Source organism: Scyliorhinus torazame, chromosome 4 (genome assembly GCF_047496885.1).
Source record: "Scyliorhinus torazame isolate Kashiwa2021f chromosome 4, sScyTor2.1, whole genome shotgun sequence".
In the NCBI taxonomy this organism is placed as follows: Eukaryota; Metazoa; Chordata; class Chondrichthyes; order Carcharhiniformes; family Scyliorhinidae; genus Scyliorhinus; species Scyliorhinus torazame.
Window position 1 is genome coordinate 259,306,058 of NC_092710.1, and position 13,617 is coordinate 259,319,674.

Here is a 13,617-nt window from a genome sequence, read left to right on the forward strand (position 1 = left end):
CAAAACTAACGCCAATCCAGAACAATGCCACAATCTGAAATGCTGAGTAATTCCATTGGGATTAGAACACAGTACAGCAGCCTATAGCAAAGATCGCCATATCTAAAGCTGGATGGATAAACAAACTGTTGATACATTTCCACATTTGTAAGTTTAGTCCTTTGTGTTAAAGCACATTCAGGCACAACGTTATTTTCCTTTGTTGTCGTGTAAATAGTTTATTTCCTTAGGGTGATGCACCTTTAAGAGGGGCGGCAGGTGGCGCAGTGGTTGGCACTGCTGCCTCACAGTACCAGGGGCCCGGGTTCATTCCGACCTTGGGTGACTCTGTGGAGTTTGCATTTTCTCCCCGTGTGTGCGTGGGTTTCCACTGAGTATTCCGGTTTCTTCCCACAGTCCAAAGATGTGTAGGTTAGGTGGATTGGCCATGCAGAATTTCCCCTTAGTGAGTCTAGGTTAGGTGACGGAGTAGGGCTATGTAGAGTGCTCTTTTGGAGAGTCGGTGCACGCCTGGTGGGCCGAATTGCCGCCTCCTGCACTGTAGGGATTCTATGATTTTATGATATTGTTAAACTGCTATCAATCGTTACCCCCTCAACGGGATATGATGTATAGACCCCTGACGTGTCAGCATTCTCTAAGTAGCAATGATTGAGGTCAGACATGTGCATTAAGCCTCAGTGAATAGTATCTCCAAATAAAGAACCCACATTATTGTTTGACCAATCATTGTGTATGATTGATATGTTTCCGCCGAAGAAGAGAAGAATATAACCATGATGTGCCCAGAGTTGCTCTTTGTTGGTTGGACTGCTTTTCATCTGCTGGCCTACAGCACTTATTTCTATTGCTCCAGTTGACAATGATAAAAGCTTCCTCTTCATTGAATGTTGCTATTGCTTCCATGGTGCTGGAGAAAGGTGTTTTTGGCCACAATGCAGAGCATTCCAACACGTAACCAATTCACGGTAACTAAAGAAGTATACGTACAGTAATCAATAGAACAGTCCTATGCCTTTCAACGTGATATTTTAGCACTAAACACACAAAAATGTTAAAGTGCACATGCCCACTGTGTCAATATGAGTATTGAGGTCACCCCGCCAATTACTATTTTATTTACTAATTGAATACTCAATTTTAGCCACAGCTGGATTCTCAGTTAAGCTCATGTGACTTTTGATTAATGTATTTGACAGCACTGATTAACAGAATGTTAAATATTTAGCCCTTTTACTTCATCTGTTAAACTGTTTTGATCTGAAAATTAACTCCCATTAACGACCACAGCAGAACTTCCAAAATGTATTTTGCCAAAAGTATATGAATCAATTAGTTTTTAAAAAAAATAATTTTTATTAGGATTTTCACAAAATATCAACAACAGAATGAAAAAGGAACCCCAATAGAATTAAATACAGAACAAAGTAAAACAACCCCCATGCCCCCCTCCCCCCCTATACATAAATATTAAATTAACACCCCGAGTTAACACAAAGCAAACAAAGCAAATATATACACCCTCTCTGATCCCCCAGGGTAAATAAACAGAAATAAAATAGAACCCCCCCCCCGGGTTGCTGTTGCTGCTGACCATTGTCTACTGTTCTGCCAGGAAGTCCAAGAACAGTTGCCACCGCCTAACGATCCCTTGTACCGATCCCCTTAAGGCGAATTTCACCCTCCCCAATTTAATAAACCCCACTATATCGTGGATCCAGGATTCCACACTTGGGGGCCTCGCGTCCCTCCACTAAAGAAAAATCCTCGCCGGGCTACCAGGGACGCAAAGGCCAAAATACCAGCCTCTTTCGCCTCCTGCAATCCCGCCTCCCCTGCAACCCCAAATATTGCGAGCCTCCAGCCCGGCTTGACCCTGGATCCTACCACCCCCGACACCGTCCTCGCCGCGCCCTTCCAAAATTCATTCAGCGCTGGGCATGCCCAGAACATATGGGTGTGACTTGCTGGGCTCCCTGAGTACCTAACACACCTGTCCTCTTCCCCCAAAGAACCGGCTCATCCTTGTCCCGGTCATGTGTGCCCTGTGCAGCACCTTAAACTGAATGAGGCTGAGCCTCGCGCACGAAGAGGAAGAGTTCACCCTCCCTAGGGCATCTGCCCATGTCCCCTCCTCGATCTCATCTCCCAATTCCTCCTCCCACTTACCTTTCAACTCCACCACCGAGGCCTCCTCCTCCTTCTGCATCGCCTGGTAAGTTTCCGAGATCTCTTCCCCCCCCCCCCCCCCTCCCCCCCCCGAGAGCACCCTGTTCTGTACTGTGCATGGCGGCAGCTGCGGGAATTCCACCACTTGCCGCCTGGCAAAGCCCTTACCTGTAAATATCTGAAGGTGTTCCCCGGGGGGGAGCCCATATTTCTCCAGTTCACCCAGGCTCGCGAACTTCCCGTCCACAAACAGGTCCCCCTTCCCTGTGCAACCCCGAAAACCCTCCATCTATTCTCCCTGGGACAAACCGGTGGTTCCCCCGTATTGGGGTCCACACCAAGGCCCCAACTTCCCCCCCTGTGCCGCCACCACTGCCCCCAGATTTTGAGGGTAGCCGCCACTACCGGGCTCGTGGTATACCTCATTGGAGGGAGTGGCAGCGGTGCCGTTGCCAGCGCCTCCAGACTCGTACCCTCACAAGACACTGTCTCCAGCCTCTTCCATGCAGCCCCCTCCCCCTCCATCACCCACTTGCGCACCATCGCCGCATTGGCGGCCCAGCAGTACCCACAGAGGTTGTGCAGTGCCAGCCCCCCCCCCCCCCCCCCCCCATCTCTACTCCGCTCCAGGAACACCCTTCTCACCCTCTGAGTCCCTCGCACCCACACAAACCCCGTTATGCTCCTGTTGACCTGCCTAAAGAAGGCCTTCGGGATAAACATGGGGAGGCACTGGAACAGGAACAAAAACCTTGGGAGCACCATCATCTTAACTGACTGCACCCTACCCGCCAGGGACAGCGGAAACGTGTCCCACCTCTTGAACTCCTCCTCCATTTGCTCCACCAGCCTCGTGAAATTAAGTCTATGCAGGGCCCCCCAGCTCCTGGCTACCTGGACCCCCAAGTACCTGAAGCTCCTCTCCGCCCTTTTTAGTGGGAGCTCGCCAATCCCCTTCTCCTGGTCCCCTGGGTGAACCACGAACAACTCGCTCTTCCCCATGTTGAGCTTGTACCCTGAGAAATCCCCGAACTCCCTGAGGATCCTCATTACCTCCAGCATTCCCCCCACCGGGTCCGCGACATATGGCAGCAAGTCGTCCCCATTGAGCGACACCCTATGCTCCTCCTCGCCCGCACCAGCCCCTCCAGTTCCTCGACTCCCTCAGTGCCATAGCCAGGAGTTCAATCGCCAGTGCGAAGAGCAGGGGGGATAGGGGACACCCCTGCCTCGTCCCTCGATGCAACCGGAAGTACTCAGGCCTCCTCTTGTTCGTGGCCACACTCGCCATCGGGACCTCGTACAACAGCCTAACCCATCTGACAAACCCCTCCCCCAAACTCGAACCTCTTCAGCACCTCCCACAAGTACCCCCACTCTACCCTATCGAAGGCCTTCTCAGCATCCATCGCCACCACTATCTCCGCCTCCCCCTCCCTCACCGGCATCATGATAACGTTCAGAAGCCTCCGCACATTCGCGTTCAACTGCCTCCCCTTCACGAACCCCATCTGGTCTTCGTGGATCACCTGCGGCACACAATCCTCAATCCTCGTGGCTAAGACCTTCGGCAGCACCTTGGCGTCTACGTTTAGCAACAAAATCGGCCTGTAAGACCCACACTGCAGGGGATCCTTGTCCCGCTTCAGGATCAAGGAGATCAGTGCCCGGGACATCGTCGGGGGCAAAGCCCCCCCCTCCCTTGCCTCATTGAAGGTCCTAACTAGCAACGGGACCAACAGGTCCACATATTTCTTGTAGAATTCGACCGGGAAACAATCCGGCCCCGGTGCCTTGCCCGTCTGCATGCTCCTTATCCCTTTGGCCAGCTCCTCCAGCCCAAACAGGGCCCCCAATCCCGCTATCAGTCCCTCCTCCACCTTCGGAAACCTCACTTGGTCCAGAAAGCGGCCCATCCCACCCCCTCCCATGGGGGCTCGGATCGATTCAATTCCTCATAAAAGTCCCTGAAGACCCCATTGATGTCAACCCCACTCCGCACCACACTGCCTCCCCTATCCTTAACTCCCCCGATCTCCCTAGCTGCGCCCCGCTTCCGAAGCTGATGCGCCAGCATCCAACTTGCCTTTTCCCCATACTCCTAAATCGCCCCCGGGGCCTTCCTCCACTGCACCTCCGCCTTCCTGGTGGTCAACAGGTTGAATTCAGCCTGGAGGCTACACCTCTTCCTCAACAGTCCCTCCTCCGGCACCTCCGCATACCTCCTGTCTACCCTCACCATCTCCCCCACCAGCCTCTCCCTCTCCCTCCTCTCCTTGTGGGCCCTAATGGAGATCAGCTCTCCCCTAACCACCGCCTTCAGCGCCTCCCATACCATCCCCACTCGGACCTCCCCGTTATCGTTGTCCTCCAGGTATCTCTCTATGCTTCCTCGGACCCGCTCACTCACCTCCTCGTCCGCCAACAGCCTCACCTCCAAGTGCCACAACGGGCGCTGGTCCCTCTCCTCCCCAGCTCTAAGTCCACCCAATGCGAGGCGTGGTCCGAAATGGCTATCGCCGAGTACTCGGTATCCTCTACTCTCGCTATCAGCGCCCTACTCATAATAAAGAAGTCGATCCGGGAATAAGCCTTATGAACATGCGAGAAGAATGAAAATTCCCTAGCCCCCGGCCTTGCAAATCTCCAAGGGTCCACCCCTCCCATCTGGTCCATAAACCCCCTCAGCACCTTAGCTGCCGCTGGCTTCCTACCCGTCCTAGACCTGGAGCGATCCAGTGCCGGATCCAACACCGTGTTAAAGTCCCCCCCCCATTATCAGGCCCCCCACATCCAAATCCGTGATCCGACCCAACATGCGCTGCATAAAATCCGCATCATTGACCAGCACCACCCTCTCCCCTTGCAGCTTACCACTTACCATTACGTACCTGCCGCCATTGTCTGTCACAATGCTCGACGCCTCGAACGACACCCTCTTTCCCACCAAGATCGCCACCCCCCGATTTTTGGCATCCAACCCTGAGTGAAACACCTGACCTACCCACCCCTTCCTCAATCTTACCTGGTCTGCCACCTTCAGGTGTGTCTCCTGGAGCATGACCACATCCGCCTTCAGCCCCTTCAGGTGCGCGAACACCCAGGCCTGCTTGACCGGCCCGTTCAATCCCCTTACATTCCAGGTTATCAGCCGGATCGGGGGGCTACCCGCCCCCCTCCCCCGCCGACTAGCCATAACCCCTCCTTGGCCAGCCACGCGCCCGCACCCCACGCCCGGCCCGTTCCCCACGGCGGCAGACCCCCGTCCCAATCCCCTCTACTCGCTCCAGCTCCCCCTTGACCATAGCAGCAGCAACCCGGTTCCCCCCCCCCCTCCCCACCCCCAGCTAGGATCCCTCCTAGCTGCTTTACTCCCCCCATTGCACTCCCGCAAGTCAGCTGACTCCTGCTGACCCCGGCCACTCCCGCCTCTCCTTCGGCTCCTCCCATTGTGGGACATACCCTCCCCCTCCATTACCATCAGCAGGCTCTCCGCCTCCCCCTTCCATCCCAAGCGCAGGAAACAACCCTTGCGGCCCCGCCCCCTCCAGCCTTTCCACCTGCCATGCCCCGAATCCTCTATTGCTGCTCCTTTTACAGGCCCAGTCCCCTCACCCCTGACTCGGGCCTCCCCCTCCCCCGCGGGGCCCCATCCCCCCAGCCGGCCATCCAACCCTACTCCATTTACTTACCCCCTCCAAGAGCCCACCCGACAGGCCCAACCAAAACTATGCCCAACCCACCCTAACCACCCTCATCGAACCAAACAGAAATAAGAGCAAAGAATCCCCCCTCAAAGTGTAACACTCCAACAGCAATCCCCGACCACCCATCCCAACCCTCAGTTTGTGTCCAGTTTCTCGGCCTGAACTAAGGCCCACGCCTCCTCTGGAGACTCAAAATAATGGTGCCATTCCTTGTAGGTGACCCACAGTCGTGCCGGCCGCAACATGCCAAACTTCACCCCCTTTCTGTGCAGCACCGCCTTCGCCCGATTGTACCCGGCCCTCTTCTTAGCCACCTCCGCACTCCAGTCCTGGTATATTCGAACCTCCGCGTTCTCCCACCTGCTGCTCCTCTCCTTGGCCCACCTGAGTACGCACACCCGATCAGCGAACCGATGAAACCGCACCAGCAGCGCCCGCGGCGGCTCGTTAGCCTTGGGCCTCCTCGCCAACACTCTATGGGCCCCTTCCAGCTCCCATCAGCGAGTTTAGTAGGTGACCACATAGGCCCCCACGTCCGACCCCTCCAGCCCCTCCGGGAGGCCTAGAATGCGCAAATTCTTCCGCCTCGACCGATTCTCCATCTCCTCAAACCATTCCTGCCATTTCTTGTGGTGCGCCTTGTGCGCCTCCACCCTTACCGCGAGGCCTAAGATCTCGTCCTCGTTGTCAGAGACCTTTTGTCAGACCTTGCGGATCGCAACCCCCTGGGCCGTCTGGGTCTCCAGCAGCTTGTCATAGAAGCCTTCATCAGGTCCGCTTTAATCTCCCTGAAGCAGCGCTGGATAAGTTCCTGCTGCTTCTGCATCCACGCTGCCTGGTCCCCACCCGCCGCCATTTTGCTCTTCTTCCCTCGCACCTTCTTTGGGTCCACCACCACTTTTTTAGTCGCCCCGCTCCCGGTCCAAGCCATACACTGTCGGGGAACTATTGCAATCTCCTTCCCACGCCGGGAAACGTTGAAAAAATGCCGTTGGGGGCCCTGAAAAGAGCCCAAAAGTCCGTTTTTAGCGGGAGCTGCCGAATGTGCGACTCCGCATAGCCGCAACCGGAAGTCCATATGAATCAATTAGTAAGTCACATTGAAACACGTCTTAACTCTGCAATCATTCCACCAACTTCCCATAGAATTTACAGTGCAGAAGGAGGCTATTCGGCCCATCGTGTCAGCACCGGCCCTTGGAAAGAGCACCCCTACTTCAGCCCACACCTCCACTCTATCCCCGTAACCCCACCTAACCTTTTTTGGACACTAAGGGCAATTTAGCATGGCCAATCCACCTAACATCTTTGGACCCTGTGCTAAGAGGTAAATGCTTCTACTTCTTCGATGTACTTGTATGCTGCACCTTTCTGACTTGTTTTTGCCATTTCTGCAGGTTGGAATGTTTAAAATTCATCCAGACATTCCAGGATCAATGTCGCCAGAGGCCAAGGACTTTATACTCCGTTGCTTTGAACCAGAACCTGACCAGCGTGCTACTGCTCCAGAATTGCTGTCGGATGAATTTCTGAAGGTTAGCAGCAGAAAGAAAAAGCTACAACTAAAACAACAAGGTAACCAAATCAGAAACACTAGGTTCTCATTGTTGTGACGTTCTAGGGATTCAAACTGTAAAGTCTGTTCTTTTGCTACCTTGATGGTGAGCTAAAGCAACTAGTTCTTTTGTAGCATGATTAGAAATGGATGCAATACAGAATCACAGCATCTTTACAATGCAGAAGGAAGCCATTCGGCCCGTCGAGTCTGCACAGGCAACTCATCTGAAAGATTGAATTTTCTCATGTACCAAATGTTTCAACCAAATTAGTAAATTAGTAATTACAAGAGTTTGCTTGGGCAATATTTTTAGTGGTAAATGTTATCATTTTATAAAATGGAATAGGAAGGATAAAAAGATACAGTTAACCTATGTTCCCAAAGTTTAAAAAAAATTTAAAACTGAAAATGAATTGTACTTTTGATGGAGTGCTGCACTGTCGAAAGTGTTGACTTGCAGCTCGAATGGGTGCCCTGTACTATCCGATGAAGGGCAGAGGGAGTTCATCTGTCACCCGGCCAGTGTTTACTTTTCAATGAGCAATACCAACACAAAATAGATTAACTAGTCATTTATCTCCTTGATGTTTGCTGTGCTTACTTAAAAAATAGAAGTGAGTACATACCAGAACTAATGAATTGGTTGCAAGTCACCTCTGGATGTTCTGAGGATGTGAAAAGCTCTATTTACAAGTTTGTTGCCTTTTTCTCGTGTGAAGCAACCATTGCAGCTACGTTTTCATCCATTAAGCATCCAGAAAACTTGTTTAACTTGTTAGGCTTTGTTTGTTTTTAGCATTCTAGTTCTTTGAAGTGAAGTGATTTTGGAAGGAGTCCTTATTGATTCGCTTGTGACCAAAGTACAAACTGTTCTTGACATCGAAGAGTTCTGAATCCTTGTTGCAAAGTGCGAAAAAATGTCCTGTCCTCCAGCAAGGTCATCCCTCTTCTTGCAGAACGTAGTAGTAATGCTGTTTGTAATTAATGTCTCGTTTTTAAAAAGACCCCATCCTGTAATGTGGTAAATAAGCCCAATTTCCTCAGGTTTGTAAAAGTAAGCACTGATGTTTTCGTCATCATCGGGTAAAAACATTTTACTATTTGTTAAAACATCTGTCTTTTAACATATCCAAACATTTGGTATTGCTCAGACCCTAATGGTCGACATAATTGCGCTGATGCAATTTCTTTTTCATGAAGCGTTTCATACCATGTTCTAGAAAGCCAGTTAAAATGTAGACTCTTTGAAACGGGAAAATGCATTGGAAGCAGCAAGCCCTGTCCTTGATGGCTAGTCCAACCCCATTATGCCACTTTTTCTTCACATCCTTTATCCTCTTTCGACAGAAAATTATCTTGTTATCCCTTTGATGCATTGCTTCAATTTCCACATATTTATTACTCTTTCTATGAAATAGTTCCACATGAATTTTTTTAATTTTAAAATTCTTTTTTTTTTACTTTTGATTGGATCAACTTGGTCAAACTTCTTATAATTTTAAGAGAGTCTATTCTTCCACACTGATACAGTGAAGGTTCCGATCAGGACAGGATCCAACCCCAATGTCCTATTCTCAAAACCTAGTCAGACGTTTTTATAAAATCTATAATGTTATAACAGCAACTGCATTTCTGTTGGTTCTCTGAATCTGAGAGTGAGGAATGGAGCTCGAGGGTAAATGGTGATGAAGCTTCTCTTATTGCAGCAGGCAGTTTGGAGGCGTTTGGATGGCAGCTCCATGTTGGGAAGAAAGTGTTTTAAATTTAGAGGAGAAGTGTACAGACCTGAAATTTTCTTCTTTCAGAAAAGGTGAATAACTAGCCTCTGCTGAGATTCTATTTTCTTAACATTCCGTTTGTTCCCGATACAGATTATCTTCGCAGCATATCCCTTCCAGTTCCAGTTGTTGTGGAGGAATTGAGTAGCGGTAGTGAATTTGGCTCAGTTTCACCAGACTCCGACGTGAAGCAGGATCTATTCTTTTTCAAAACAAGGGCAAAATCCTGCATTGAAAAAGAGAGCAAAGGACCTTTGCTTCTCAGGTAAATAGCATTGTGTACTTTCAAGGCTATGTAGATCCTCTTCGATACTGTTTTTTGCAGGGACAAGGGGCAAAATTATTTTTTCTCGATCATTTTCTCGTTTTGCTTTGACTACACCGTGCCTTTGCATCTGCCAATTACAAAGGTGGCCCCCTACCTCCCGCACATTTACCAATGTTTGTCTATAATTGGTGTTTTGAGTCCTACTCCTGGGGAATAAAGATCAATCAATGTTGCCGATGGCTTTGACTTTCCACTCTGCCTCCGGTTGCTCAGCAATTCAATCAGCTTGATCACCATACCACCTTCATTCGCCTGTCAGGCCTATGCTCGCTAACCTCGTTCACCCACATCTGGAGTACTGTGCACAGTTTTGGTCCCCTTACTTAAAGGATATAATTGCATTAGAAACAGTTCAGAGAATATTCACTTCCCTGATTGCTGGGATGAAAGGATTATCTTCTGAGGAAAACATGGACAGATTGGGCCTGTATCCATTGGCATTTAGAAGAATGAGAGGTGAATTTATTGGAACATAAAAGATGCTGAGGGAACTTGACAGGGTGGAAGCTCAGAGGATGTTTCTTCTTTGGAGAGAAACAAGAACTTGGGGATACAATTTCAAAATAAGAGGTCTTCATTTTAAGAATGAAATGAGGAGAAATGTTTTCTCAATGTCGTTAATCGGTAGAATTCATTTTGCCAAAGAGCAATTGAAGCAGGGTGGTTAAATAATTTTTAAGGCTGAATTAGATAGATTCTTGATTGACGAGGGAGATTCTTGACTTACAAGGGAGCTAAAGGGTGTGGGGTAGACAGGAAAGTGGAGTTTAGGGCATAATCAGATCATGAACAAGGGGCTGGTTTAGCACACAGCTAAAGAGCTGGCTTTTAAAGCAGACCAAGGCAGGCCAGCAGCATGGTTCAATTCCCGTACCAGCCCCCCCCGAACAGGCGCCGGAATGTGGCGACTAGGGGCTTTTCATTGTAACATCATTTGAAGCCTACTTGTGACAATAAGCAATTTTCAACTTATCAAATGGCAGGGCAAGCGTGAGGGACCAAATAGCTTACCCCTGCTCTTAATTGTGTGTTCGATGCATGAATCAGCCCCATACTTGCTAACCTCGCCCTCTGCACTCACTGACCATATTCTCTCATCACCCCCCTCCCTCTGCTCACTGACCTACTTTGTTAACCTTTCTTTTTTTTAAAATGTATTTTATTACAAACATGTTTCAAAACAGGTTACAGCGAATAAACACCCCGGGAAACATACTTCCCAACAATCAACTATGCAGTCTGCACAGATATTTCCTCTTTTTCATGCCCCGCCTCCCCCCACCTCCGCCACGCCGAACAGCCCCTCAAACACGGTCACAAACATCCCCAACCTTTCCTCAAACCCCCCTGAAGAGTCCCTCAACTCATACCTTATCTTCTCTAATCGCAGGAAGTCGTATAGGTCACCCAACCAAGCCACTACCCCGGTGGCGATGCCAACCGCCACTCCAGCAAAATTCGCCGCCGTGCAATCAGAAAGGCGAAGGCCAAGACATCGGCCTTCCTCTTCTCCATGAGCTCCGGCTTCTCCGAGCCACCAAAGGGTCCCGGTCCACCTCCTCCTCCACTATCCTGCGAATCCTCCCGCCCTGAATCTTCCCAATTTTTCGTAAGCCCAAAACATGTGCGTGTGATTTGCTGGCCCCTGCCCATACCTCACACTCATCTGCTACCCCCTGAAAGAACCCACTCACTCTCGCCCGGGTCATATGCAGCCTGTGCACCACCTTAAACTCTACCAGGCTCATCCTTGCACAAGAAGAGGTCCTGTTTACCCTACGCAGTGCCTCACTCCATGCTCCCCAATTGATCTCCCCTCCCAACTCCGCTTCCCTTTTCTCCTTGATCTTCACCACCCGCTCGCCTCCCTGCACCCCCAGCCATTTGTACATATCCCCAATTCTTCCCCTTTCACATCCGGAAGCAGCAGTCACTCCAGCAGGGTGTATCCCGGCAACCTCTGGAACCCCCTCCAGACCTTTCGCGCAAAATCCCTAACCTGCAGATACCTGAACTCACTCCCTCTCGGCAGCTCTACCCTCTCCCTCAGCTCCTCCAGACTGGTGAACCCTTCCTCCAAATACAGAACCCTCACCTTGACCAGCTACACTTCTCCCCACCTCCTGTATACACTATCCACCCCCCCCCCCCCCCCCACCCCCCGGCTTAAACCCATGATTCTCGCACAGCGGCGTTAGCACCGACATCCCTTCCACCCTAAAATGCCTCCTCAACTGATTCCATATCTTCACCGTGGACTGCACCACTGGGCTCCTTGAATACCTACTCGGAGCCGTTGGCAATGCTGCCGTCACCATAGCCCTCAAACTAGACCCCTTACAAGATTCCTCCTCCAATCTAACCCACTCTACCCCTTCTCCTTTCCACCAACTCCACTTGACAATGTATCCTAAGAGCCTTGCAGCTCTCAATCTTTTGTAAACTCCACCAGCCCTACAATACTCTGCGATTTCAGCACTGCTCAAATTCTGGCCTCCTGCATGTCCCAATTTTAGTTGGGCCGCCATTGCTAGCCACTCCTTTAACTTTCTAGGTCCTAAAGTTTGCATTTTAAACATTTTTAGATGTTATTCCTTTCTCCGTTATGCCAGTGTGCAGAGTGGACAGGGCAAGTCCCTAATCCATCTCCTTGCTTGCTCCAAAGGCCAATTCAAGTTGAAACCAATTCATATCCCTACAAAAGAGACATACTAGAACAAAGCTGACAAGACAGGCATTACACTTCATTTCTTGATCAAAGCCAAGAGGCCGAGAAGTAATACTTTGCAGTTTCCTCCTCTCAACCTCTCCCTATCATTTTTTTAAGATGCTTTTTTAAAACCAACCAGTTTGACTACCTGTCTTACTCACCTGTACATATGTCATTGTCTTTGGCTTAGTATCAATGTTTTGTCAAATTATGTTCCTGTGAAGCATCTTGGGACATTGTACAAGTCAAGGGCGGTATAAAATTACAAAGTAATTTTTTGTTTGATGTGCTGCACCCATATTTGCTCTTCCACAGGAGTGCTTATTGTAAATAGATGCAAATTAGGGAACTATATCCATTGATTCATTTCCAGTCAATTGTGGCCTTTGAACTCTATTGGACCCAGTCTTTTAGCATTCCCATGACCCTGATGGGATTACCAGAAATTTTACTTTTTGCACAACGGTTTACAGAGCTTGGCCTTCCTCAGATTGAAGAGAACCAAAAGTGTTGTTCAGTTTTTTCAGGCAGGTGGCTGCCAGTCCCCCGCCCGCCCCTCAAAAGAAAACGTGCGTACGAGCCTGAACCCCCAATCTGTCGCGAAGCCCCGACAGAATCCGGGGAGCTTCCCTTCGAAATATTAATCATCCTGAAGCTGGATGGCTGGTTTGGAGCACATGTATGTGTCAGAAAAAGGTCCCTCTCTCTTACCCTTCTAAGACATGTCTTTCAATCGAAGGATGGAAGAAGATTGCCGTAACTAATGTTTTCATTATTCTTAGCCTCCTTTTTCAAATGAAATTGTCTCACTCCATTTTAAAGGTGATTGAGGTTTTTAAACCAGCTATTTTTCCTGGATGTTTGCTTCACATGTCAAGCAAATTTTTCACACCACTTTGATCAACATTGATTTGCATTTCCTTTTCACAAGTTGTGATGAATGTAGGAATTTCAGATGTATTGCATTAAATGCAGTAAGGGTTAAAAACCTTGGTTAGTATGTGACTGTTGTAGTCATGTTTTTAAAAGACAGCTAGGTTTTTGGAGCCAGAGGTGCAATTAAAGCATCATAAAATTTGGGCTAATGGACTTTATTTTATATTAAGAGTGTTTGCTGGGAAATAGATAATTAGAGACACTGGGCTGGATCCTCCGCCCCGCCACGGCACTTTTCAGCCTCGACCCACGAGCGGGATTCTCAGTTAAGCGGGCTAGTCAATGGTGTTTCCCATTGTGGGGCAGCCCCACGCTGTTGGAAAACGCGTGGTTGCAGGCAAAACGGAGAATCACACAAGCAGAGAATCACGCCCACTGTATTCAGCTTAATGAGATGATGTAGTTAATAGGAACAGCCAGGGGTTGAAGCA

General features: G+C 49.5%; 1 protein-coding gene across 1 annotated transcript in view; it reads left to right on the top strand.

The window, feature by feature from the left end:
- Positions 1 to 13,617, top strand: part of LOC140410897 (mitogen-activated protein kinase kinase kinase 5-like) — a 281,574-nt gene that overhangs the window by 162,701 nt on the left and 105,256 nt on the right. Inside the window, 2 exon segments of the mRNA XM_072499669.1 lie at positions 7,274 to 7,451; positions 9,306 to 9,477. Of these exon segments, the coding sequence (XP_072355770.1) occupies positions 7,274 to 7,451; positions 9,306 to 9,477 (350 nt within the window).